Consider the following 11,935-nt stretch of genomic DNA (forward strand, 5'->3'; position numbering starts at 1 on the left):
ATCCTGATCAGCAGCAGGCATAATCACTCCAGAGATCCCAGGTGGATTAAGATCGAGCATAATCATCCCATTTGCCATCAGGAATATCCTAAGCAGGAGGATCATCCCAGCAGTCCTATAAGGACAAAAAGCTAGTTTTGCCTTTTTATAAGGCAAAACCTGAGGTGAGCGCATAATAAAATCACACTGCACGTGGATTATGGGATTGCACCATCATAATTTAAATTGAAAGAGGACTGTCTATGAGCACTTTTTCATGTATATTGTTTTTATCACTATTTACTATTGTCACCAGCACAGTATGCGGTATTTATTTATGATGTTATAAGCAGAAGATAACTATTTTATACACTAGATATAAGTATATATATTTTATTATTTTTTTCTTATTTTATTTTTTTTTTCCTCTGGATTGTCATTTGAAATAGTGAATATTGTAATTATTTATACACAGGAGCGCGGCACAATTTATATATTTAATTTTCTCACAGAACACTGAATATTAGACTGTTCAAAAAAATAGCAGTGTTTGTATTCTTCTTTACAAACTCAAACATTCACTATATAAACTGAAAAATTTTAAAGATTTTGCTTTCCTTTGAATCACTTAATATTTAGTTGTATAAGCACTGTTTCTGAGAACTGCTGTACATCTGTGTTGCATGGAGTCAACCAACTTCTGGCACCTGTGAACAGGTATTCCAGCCCAGGATGATTGGACTATATTCCACAGTTCTTCTCTATTTCTTGGTTTTGCCTCAGAAACTGCATTTTTGATGTCACCCCACAAGTTTTCTATTGGATTAAGATCCAGGGATTGGGCTAGCCACTCCATAACGTCAATCTTGTTGGTCTGGAACCAAGATGTTGCACATTTACTGGTGTGTTTGGGGTCGTTGTCTTGTTGGAACACCCATTTCAAGGGCATTTCCTCTTCAGCATAAGGCAGCATGACCTCTTCAAGTATTCTGATGTATTCAAACTGATCCATGATCCCTGGTATGCGATAAATAGGCCCAACACCGTAGTATGAGAAACATCCCCATATCATGATGCTTGCGCAACCATGCTTTACTGTCTTCACAGTGTACTGTGGCTTGAATTCAGTGTTTGGGGGTCGTCTGACAAACTGTCTCTGGCCACTAGACCCAAAAAGAACAATCTTACTTTCATTAGTCCACAAAATGTTGCGCCATTTCTCTTTAGGCCAGTCAATGAGCTCTTTGGCAAATTGTAACCTCTTCAGCACGTCTTTTTTTTCAACAGTGGGACTTTGCGGGGGCTTCTTGCAGATAGCTTGGCTTCACATAGGCGTCTTCTAATTGTAACAGTACTCACAGGGAACTTTAGACCTTCTTTGATCTTCCTGGAGCTGATTGTTGGCTGAGTCCTTGCCATTTTGGCTATTCTTCTATCCATTCGAATGGTAGTTTTTCGCTTTCCTCCATGTCTTTCAGGTTTTGGTTGCCATTTTAAAGCATTTGCGATCATTTTAGCTGAGCAGCCTATCATTTTCTGCACTTCTTTATATGTTTTCCCCTCTCCAATCAACTTTTTAATCAAGGTACGCTGTTCTTCTGAACAATGTCTGGAACGACCCATTTTCCTCAGAATTTCAGAGAGAAATGAACTGTAACCAGCATGTACAACATTTGCTGCCTTCCTTCCTTAAATAAGGGCAATAATTGCCACCTGTTTTTCAAAAAATGAATGACCTCACTAATAGAACTCCACACTGCTATTATTTTGAACATGCCCCTTTCAATTAGTGATTCAATTACACAGAATCAGCAGCATGCATGTCATGACTGTTGGGTCTGTTGGATTTCTATTACTCTACTACACCTGCTAGTAAATTATTTGCCATGTAGAAATATCATTTCTACCAAAAACAGTGATTGATCAGGTTAGTGATGTCTGACTGCTATTATTTTGAACACAACTGTACATGAATCACAACTTTGACTGACCACAGATCTTGTCAGAGGGAAAAAAAAACAAAAACAGCATAAATACTATTATTTCAACGGTGTATTCTGATATTTCCCTATAAAACTTTACTTTAGCCCTTTGACTGCCAAGGACATTACAAACATCAAGGTTGCCTCCTTTGTTAGCCAATGATGTCCACAATATATCTTGGCAATCAAAGGTGCTAAAGGGAGTCCGTGGTATTGCAAAAGTGAGCTTGTTTTAAAGTTGAACTCTAAGCAAACCAAAATACTTGGATGAAACACATACTGCAACAGTTTTACCTGCAACAGGATTTGTATTTCTGTCCATCCACTCCTAAAATGTACACAGCTCTGTCTCGCAGCACAGTCATGATGAAAACCATGTTGCTGCTCTCCAGTCATTAGCTGTGGTGGCTGCATTTTCCTTAATCATTCCCCTCCCCCCCCCCCCCCCCTTTATTTTTACTGGAGGATGCTGCCAGTAACATAGTGCCTGTTCTAAGGTGAAAACAGCCACTTGCTGTAATGTAGCTATAGAGGAACAGCATTGTCACTGTGGGACAGGAAGTTATGATTACATTATACATCCCCTTTTTCTCATCTCCATGACACAAGGGAGAAGTGGTATGATGTTCACAGAGGTGAACTAAAATGGCTGATAATACTGCTTCACGTTTCAGTGCAGCAGAGAGCATGGAAAGTTATGAGCTTTCTGGATTTCTGTCTGGATCAACAGGGAATTTTTTTTTGCACTTCTCACAACAGACATAAAACATTTTAGTGGTAGCTTACAGGCCATGCTGCTCCATACCTAGCAGCCAACCCCTGGACCAGAGTGCTGTCATAACTGCAAGATTGTATTGCTAACTGTGGAAGAGGTTCTGGGGATACCCAAAAAAAAAAAAAAAAAAAAAACACACTGCCACTTTGCCCGAAATGTGCAAGGTGTCAGTCTCTTTAGAAAGGAATTTTTTTTTTTTTTTAGTAGCTGTAAACCGTGTTCTACTCGTCTTCTATATTGGTATTTCTGCATTTGTTGAATCATCATTTCAAATTTAAAACTGAAAATGTACAATGCAAATATGAAACATTTCCTCCACAATTTTACTGGATTAAAAAAAATCAAAGCAGTTACTCATTTATTAACACAAAGGGCTGAACATCACTTAAAAAAAAAAAAAAAAAAAGTAGAACTGTGTGGATTTAGGTTTATCCACAAAGTGAAGCCACTTGCAATGCTTGATCCTTCTGAGTTCATCAGTCATTGGTCTTCCTGCCAAAATCATAAGACTGCCATTTTTCTTTACAAGGCTCACAAAATAGGTCTTGGCTGCTGTGTCAGGAGTAGGTTAAATCGTTTCTTGATAGTAATGCGGTGTCGTGAGTACTTGTCATCTGGGGAGAACCGTGCAGGATGTGCTGAAGAGGTTGGCTGTCCGTCTGGACATACTTTCTGTTGAAAGGGAAGAAAAAAAACTTAAAAGCTAGCCATCTACACATAACACAGTCAAGTTTTGTAAGCCGGATCTGAAGGCTGGGTTGATGCAGTTTATTTTATGGTACCTGCTACTAGGCAAACACAGTGCTTTCATTTGTCTACAATACAGACTGGTAAACTCCACTCAAATTAAGGCTGTAAATAGCAACGTAGACTATCAGACTGGGGCTTCTGTTCTTTCACTCATACTGGCACGAGGCCCTATTGCAAACCCGTGTTTTGCCCAATCCTGGTAAAATAGCATGTTTGCTAGCTCACCCCCATTGCTGATATTTACCTTCCCTTCATTCTCATTTGTCCCTTTCAAAACTTGTTAAATACCTGGTATTTCTTGGTACAGAGGGAGCATGTAATTTCTCCCATCATGTGGGAACAAGCAGAGGATTTTAACGCTTGTGTAAGGTGCAACCCAGAAATTTCAAAGGAAAGGTATGAACAGGGTGGGCTATCAAACCCTTCATTGGACAAAGTACAGGTTCACTTTTAAAGCAGATCTGTTGCAAAAATAAATCACAAAATAAATGGTGTCTCTGCAAAAGGTGCAACTTCTTCTCCCGTCACCTGCTTCCCCTGTCACCTGCGTTGCTTAACCTCCCTGGCGGTAATACCGAGTGTGGCTCGGGGTTAATTTTCAGTACCAAAAGCGGTAACCCCGAGCCACATTCGGGATTACACTGTGGTGTAACTTACCTTGTCCTTGCAATCCCCCGATGTCCTCCCACTGTGTCCTTCGGCTTCCAGGTTCCCTTCCCTGAGAGCACCGTGACGTGGGGGGGGGGGGGGTCAGAAACGGCCGGAGGTTTAAAAAAGTAAAAACTAGACATACACACAATACCTTGTAATCTGTTAAAATTACATTACTGTATCAAACCATTTCACCTCAGTTTTGTCCCTAGTGCTTTGTCCTGTGCCCTGCCTGCACTTTTACCGTTATTTCTGCCTGGAAACTTGAGTACGCCCATGGCAGCCAAAAAACATCCCTTCAGGGCAAAAGCTAGAAAACAGTAATATTGAATTAGAATCACTTGCAGAATTAAGCGATAGTGATTTGTGGGGAAATTCGTCATCAGACACTGAAATTTCCCTGCAAAACAATGTACCACTTTGACATTCAAAAATATATACATAATCAGACCGCCAGGGAAGTTAAAATAGAACTATAGGCAAAACGTTTCCTTTTCGATGGAGCAAGGGAGGGATAACCAGTCAGGTTTTTTTTTTTTTACCAGCTGTGTCATATTGCAGATTTCCTTTCACTTCCTGGCTCATAGCCAAATAGGAAGTGAGAGGAAATCCCTGCAAATTAAGGGAATTCCTTGGGGACCCCCAGGTCACCAGAACTAGTGTCCCCATTGGAAAATTTCCCCTCTATTACTTTTTCTGAGGACAACCCAAAACTTGGAATTTTCTTTTACTTTCACTGATAATGGTAAACAAGACAAATAAAGAGGGGAAATCTCCTTAACAGGGCACAAACAGCAATAAAAACTGACAAGTGTTCCAAACTTCCTGCACTCTATCCAAAACTAAAAATTTTTTTGCCACTTACAGTACACCATTACAGTAAACAGAAATCATCCCAAGAGTTTTTTATTTTATTATTATTTTTATATTTATTTCTATTTCATTTTGTTGAAACTAATTCTGTCACTAACAGTTGCAGTGGCCTGAGTGCTAAAAAACCGTATGTAGCCTCTACTACATACAGTAACGCAGTGCTGTGTTCAAGCAGCAGGAAAGGAACTTCCCACCCTGCTCCCTGAACTAAATCGAATCCTCTGATTGGCTAAAGCATAAAAAGTGGGCAGATGTCATGGATTTCTGTCTACGCCAATCAGAGGAATCTTTGTATTCATTCATAGAATACAAAGGGGTCGATTCCCTAAAGGCTTTCGCATGCGATATGAAGGTCATGTGACTTCTTTTTCAGAAATATCGCAAAAGATAAGTCAATTCATCAAAGTACAGTATTGAATGCGAGGCAAATATCACACATTTGTTAAAATTGTAAGATAAACACTGCAAAAAAACCCAAAAAACCATGGGATAGATCATTAAAGCCAATTCTTTAACACATTTGTTATTTATCAACTGGTGTTTGCTGGCAATATTTTAGAAACTTACAAAATAACAGAGGGGAACTCTGAACTGGCCAGAAAATGAAAAGTATACAATGTATCAGTGTGAAAATGTTCTCCTCTAAACTCAGAAATGAAAATAAATTGTAACATTTCACCAGAGCGAGATTATTCTGTTAATGTAAGCACATTAGAATGTTTTCATAGCTTCACAATATTGCTGTGTGCCTTCTGGTGCAGTGCAAAATTAAAAGCAGTAAATATCGCAAAACAAATATTTAATGCATGCAGTAAATAACATGTTTTTGAGTGAATTGACTACTTTTCAGATAAATACGTTATTTTAAGGCAAAAATAAAAAAAAACAGTAGCAGGACAGGAAATCTCTGTACTGCTGCTGTTAACAGTGCTATATACTGTATGTGGATGCTGACAGCCGCGCAAATATTAGTTACGGTAAAAGACTGTTTGGACTAGATTGGTTCAAACTATTTGAAGGCATAGTCAGGGGCGGACTGACAACTCATGGGGCCCCCGGGCAATAGGGGATCATGGGGCCCCTGTGTCCTTGCCCAAACTCAAAAAAGCCTATGAAAAAGGTACCAGGGGCATCTCATGGGGCCCCCTACTGACCCCGGGCCCTCTACTGACCCCGGGCCCTCAGGCAGTGCCCGAGTTTCCAAATGGTCAGTCCACCCCTGGGCATAGTTCACCCACACCAAATAACAGTCTATGCCGATAAGGGGCATCTGTAGATAAAAACAAACTGCAGCTTTCACTAAAGTTAAATAATGCCTTTTCTATAGGTGAAGGCCAGTGGTGCCCAACCTTTTGGCTTTCCTGGGCCACACATAAAACACACTAACAATAAGGATAGCTGATGAGCAGGACAAGTTGGCCAGATTACGAGTTAATGATCACTGATTTTATCACAAAACTAGTGTGATATTTGACCCCGTTTATGATAAATTAAGACATCAATATTTGTTTCGATGGACGTAGTAGCAATTCTCAATGAATTCTCAAGGTGCTGATCAGGTATTTTGGTTCTAAATTTTCCCTTTTGTGTGCTTCAGCCTTAAAAATAGTTGCTCACAAATATACACTGTGTGCACAATTATCAAGCAAATTAGTATTTTGACCAAATGTTTATACATATTGTCCAACTCCAAATCTGTATATACTTGAATACTTATTGGATTTAAGCATATTAGGTGATGAGTATTTGTGTAATGAGGGAGGATGTGGCCTAAAGAGATCAACACCCTATATCAGGGGTGGGCAACAGTGGCCCTCCAGCTGTTGGTGAACTACAAGTCCCATCATGCCTCTGCCTTTGGGAGTCATGCTTGTAACTGTCCGTTTTGCAATGCCTCATGGGACTTGTAGTTCTACAACAACTGGAGGGCCACAGTTGCCCACCCCTGCCCTAAATTAAGGTGTGCATAATTATTAGGCAGCTTCTTTTCCTCAGGCAAAATGGGCCAAAAAAAGAGATTTAACGGACTCTTAAAGGTCAAAAATTGCAAAAAGTCTTTCAGAGGGATGCAGCACTCTTGAAATTGCTAAGATATTGGGGCGTAATCACAGAACCATCAAACGTTTTGTTGCAAATAGTTAAAAGGGTCGCAAGAAACATGTCGAGGAAAAAAAGATGCAAATTAACTGCCAAAGATTTGAGAAGAATCAAACGTGAAGCTACCAGGAACCCATTATCCTCCAGTGCTGTCATATTCCAGAACTGCAACCTACCTGGAGTGCCCAGAAATACAAGGCGTTCAGTGCTCAGAGACATGGCCAAGGTAAGCAAGGCTAAAACCTGACCACCACTGAACAAGACACATAAATAGAAACGTCAAGACTGGGCCAAGAAATATCTGCAGAAAGATTTTTCATAGGATTTATGGACTGATGAGAATGACTCTTGATGGAAAGCCATCAGTGTCCTCCTCATCTGTCCCCTGCCATCAGTGTCCCCACCCTCAATGTCCCCAACCATCATTGTCTGCCACCATTAGTGCCTCCTTTGTCCACCGCATCTGTTTCCACCATTACTGACCTCTCACCTGCCCCCCTGCCATCAGTGTCTCCCTCACCTGCCCCCACGCCATCAGTGCCTCCTCATCTGACCCCCCCCCCCATCAGTGCCCCCTCATCTGTTCTCTGCAATCAGTGTCCCGCTCATCTGTCCCCCACAATTAGAGCCCCTTCATCTGCTCCCACCATCAGTGTCAGCAACATCCCCCACTTCCACCATCACTAACCCGAGCAGCAGCATGATCCCAGCCAGCATCTGAAAGGAGTGAAGGTAGGTGGGTAGTACAGAAACAGAGCACCGCTCTGTTTCTCCTCCCACTTCCTGTCACATGGGAGGCATGCAGAGTAGTGCTGTCCATTTTTCCTGCGATTCAGTGTGGTGTGAACAAAACACATAGGAAATCATTGTCTCCTGTGTTTCTTGCAGAGACCTGCGGTTTTCTGCTGCCCAATAGTTGCCCAATAAATGTGAACATATAGATATTCTGCTAAAATAGCCAAAACCTCACTTTTCCGTTCTTAAATATTCAGGTTTGAGGTTTATTAACATTTTGGATTGACCGAGAGCAATGTAGTTCGATAATGAAATTAATCCTCAAAAATACAACTTGTCTAATAATTGTGCACACAGTGTAGGTACTGCCAAAAACCAATGACATGAATAAGACGTGATTGTGAAGGGTGGGGTATTTTTCTTTGGTAAAATAAAACGTATAAAAGTCCAGTAAAGAAACACTGTCAAATATTTCTTCGTCCGCATGTGTTAAGCATAAACACTTCGACAATTAAAAAAAAAAACATTTTAAGTACGTTAATGATTTTGTGTTGCGCTGCTGATTGGACACCCCTGGTGTAGGCCATTTATGAGCATCCTCAAACCCTACTGGAAAACTCCCAGGACATTGCAAGAGAGGCCCAGCTATTATTGCTCACCTTCACCAACACATGAGTGAGCTCCTTCTCTGATTCAACCCACCCCACATGTAATTTTTCTTTCCCTTGACACAGTGGCTCTGAGCTCAGTGCTTGAAAGCTCACTCCTGTGATGGTGAAGGTAATCAGTAACACTTTGCCTCTCGTACAATGTCATAGGAGTTTTCTAGTCAAGCTTTATGAGATACGTAAATGGCCTACACCTATAGCAAGGGCATTATTCAACTTTAATCAAAGCTGTACAGTTTTTATTTACAGACACCCCTTAGCTGCATAGACAGTATTTTGGTAATGATCTCCACTGTAGGTGCAATGCAGCAACGTGAAACCCGATGGGTGAGACAATCTTCCTCCAACACTGATCACTCACCGGAAAGATCAAAAGTATGCAGCCTAATGAACAATCCAAACAACCTGGGCATCCCCCATTCGTTTCTCGGCCTGGACCAAATCGCTCAGCCGAACACCCCTATTGGGAGAATGCTCACCACACGGAGCCCAAAATACAGTACAAAGTGTAGTATTTATTTAAAATAAGATAAAATACAACAGATCCACGTGGAAAATAAAACAATTCAGTTGGACTTACAAACATGGCCGCCAATCCAAACGGACCCGTTGGCGTAACGTCTTCACAGACTCCTCCTTGAAGCGTTTTGTGCACGTGCACGTCTCCAAAGAGAACGCTTTGAAGGCTGACATCATGCCGCCGGGTCCGCCGTTCGTAACAATGGCCATTTTTGTAAGTCCGGCCGCATTGTTTTATTCTCCACGTAGATCTGTTGTGTTTTAGCATATATTAAATAAATGCTACACCATGGCATACTGTATTTTGGACTCAGTGTGGCGAGCATTCCCCCAATAGGGACGTTCGGCTCAGTGATTTGGTCCAGGCCAAGAAATGACAGGGGGATGCCCAGGCTGTTGGAATTGTTCCTGCATATTTGTGATCTTTCTGGTGAGCGCATAGTGGTGGAGGAGTCACAGCGAAGATTGTCTCACCCATTGGGATTCATGTTGCTGCACTGCACCTACAGTAGAGATTGTTAACCACAGCAAACGTTCTTGGATTGTTGCACCAGCACTAGTCTCACCTTACTTCTGTATTTTTTATGGTTATATACGAGTCATATTTTTTGCACAAGCACTTTCATGATTAGTTGCAAAGTTTTGCACTAGCACTTTATTTTCACTCCTCTGGTGCTAATTTTCAATAGTTATATAATTACAGAGTATTTGTTTACTTCACCATTATTATACTGCCCATTTAGATATTTATTTTGGGTGATTTTTATGTTATTACATTTTCTGAAGCGCTGCACTATTTGTTTGCACATATTTATTAGGTTGGTTCACCTCTAAGTGCTAGCAGGTTTTTTCTCCAAGCGCTCACTGTGCATCTTGTATTTTGGCAATGGTGAACTACCCCTTTAACCACTTCCCACCTGTAGGATGTCATATGACATCCTGGACTTGAAGTGGAGATATCAGGATGATGCCCGTGTTGTTCTAGCAAGAGCAATAATTCTTCTCTGTAACTCTAAACTGGTAACCTGTAAAAATGTTTCAAACATCTATGGAAATGTTTAATTACTGTAGTTTGTTGCCATTCCACATGTGTGCAGAATTTAAAAATATGGCATGTTAGGTATCTATTTACTCAGCTTAATATCTTTTATAATTTACCAAACAACTGGGTTATATATTGTGGGTTTTTTGCATTAAAATTCATGGAGTATTAGACTCCTTGCACACCTGTGTTTTTTTTTTTTTAAGTTCCTAGAAGCTGCTATCAGCATTTTTTTGGCTCCTAGAAGCCAAACAGGGTTATCCTATCTGTCCATGCACACTGCTTTAGGTTATTAACTTTTTTTGAGCTTCAGCGTCTAGGAGCAAAAAAAAAAAATAGTTTTTGTACAGTTTTTGGGAGCGTTTTTCCAGCAAAGAAAAAAAAAAAGCTACTAAAATGCTCCTAACAGCTTTTTTTCTCCCCCTCTACATGTACTGCAAAATGGAAGTAAAAAGCTTAAAAAAAAACCCAAAACACTATTATCAGTGTTTTTTTTTAGCTGGATAAACCACTAGTGTGCATGGAGCCTTACTTTCAAAAACATTGTGTTTGTAAATTTGCTCCAGGAATACCATGTGACATAAAAAATTTCAACACCCACAATTTTATTATCTAGGGCCTCTGCTTAAAAAAAAAAAAAAAAATTATACATATATACACATGAGAAGAGGAGATTAAGGGGGGATATGATGAACATGTATAAATACATTAGTGGTTCATATAGTGAACTCGGTGTAGAGCTATTCACCCTGAGGTCATCACAGAGGACAAGGGGGCACTCTTTACGTCTGGAGGAAAAGAAATTTAATCTCCAAACATGGAAAGGTTTCTTCACAGTGAGAGCCGTGAAAATGTGGAATAGACTCCCTCAAGAGTTGGTTCTGGCCAGCTCAGTGGATTGCTTTAAAAAAGGCCTGGATTCTTTCCTAGATACACATAATATAACTGGATACTAACATTTATATGTAAAGTTGATGCAGGGAATATCCGATTGCCTCTCAGGGGATCAGGAAATATTTTATTTCCCTGCAGGAGCAAATTGGATCATGCTTTGCTGGGTTTTTATCTTCCTCTGGATGAACTGTGTGTATAGGATTACAGATTTGGTTTTTTTAATGGATGAACTGGATGGACTTTTGTCTTTTTTCAGCCTGACTAACTATGCATGGCGTGGTAATAGGTCCTCTTTAAAAAAAAAAAACATGCACCCCAAGGTCCTAAACCTGCAATCACAGATGTCTCCTCCCTCTGGGTGCAGACAGAATAGAATGTGAACCATGATAAGAGAGGTACATCTGACTGAGGCCCGGATGCTGGGATTCTCCTACATGAGAAGCTCCAGGACACTCGAACGTTTAATGAACGAAGAGTTAGACATATCTCCGGTACACCCCCGCTCACCTTCATTGTGTACACCCGCTCCCCTTGCTCGTTCAGGTAATACTGTAGGAACATCGTACCACCAACTACCGTCTTCCTCCTGGAACACCGCTAATCACCTCTACAGCAACGTGCTTCCGCCTGATCAGCGCTACATCCGGTCACGGACGTCACTTCCGGCACTGGAGAATGCTGGGTCCTGTAGGAGAGGGATGAAGGCTATACGTGGCTGGGATCAGAAATCTTGTTTTCAGTTGTACTCTGGGCAGTCTACAATTCATGTTAGGGCACTCCACACTCCATCACCTTTCAGGGTGGTTTCCTGGTTGTAGCTGACCAGACTTGTGTAAAAGACACATAAATGGTTGTCAGGCTGGAAGTAACCTCGTATAGTAAAAACTGTCCCTTCTAATGTCAGTACTTGAGAGAGAGGGACCACTGGAATAGGAGAAGGCAGGTGTAATGTTCTGTGGTGAGACCTGGT

At 40.9% G+C, this 11,935-nt stretch overlaps 1 protein-coding gene across 1 annotated transcript; it reads right to left on the reverse strand.

The window, feature by feature from the left end:
- Window positions 1-3,036: 3,036 nt before the first annotated feature.
- On the reverse strand, window positions 3,037-11,628 carry NOP10 (NOP10 ribonucleoprotein). The gene is made up of 2 exons (XM_089687034.1): window positions 11,473-11,628; window positions 3,037-3,408 (listed from the first exon to the last, which is right to left on the reverse strand). The coding sequence occupies exons 1-2, from the start codon at window positions 11,524-11,526 to the stop codon at window positions 3,268-3,270; spliced, it is 195 nt and encodes a 64-aa protein (XP_089543160.1). The 5' UTR covers window positions 11,527-11,628; the 3' UTR covers window positions 3,037-3,267.
- Between the last annotated feature and the right edge of the window lie 307 nt (window positions 11,629-11,935).

This window comes from Staurois parvus, unplaced genomic scaffold (genome assembly GCF_062004578.1).
Source record: "Staurois parvus isolate SC_StPar_1 unplaced genomic scaffold, SC_StPar_1.0 ptg000415l, whole genome shotgun sequence".
Lineage (NCBI taxonomy): Eukaryota > Metazoa > Chordata > Amphibia > Anura > Ranidae > Staurois > Staurois parvus.

Excerpts from the sequence above, each read along its gene's own strand:
- NOP10 (XM_089687034.1), bottom strand. The coding sequence starts at position 11,526 with ATGTTCCTACAGTATTACCTGAACGAGCAAGGGGAGCGGGTGTACACA. Across the intron at positions 3,409-11,472 it reads AGCGGGTGTACACAATGAAG|AAAGTATGTCCAGACGGACA; the intron begins GTGAGCGGGGGT and ends CCCTTTCAACAG.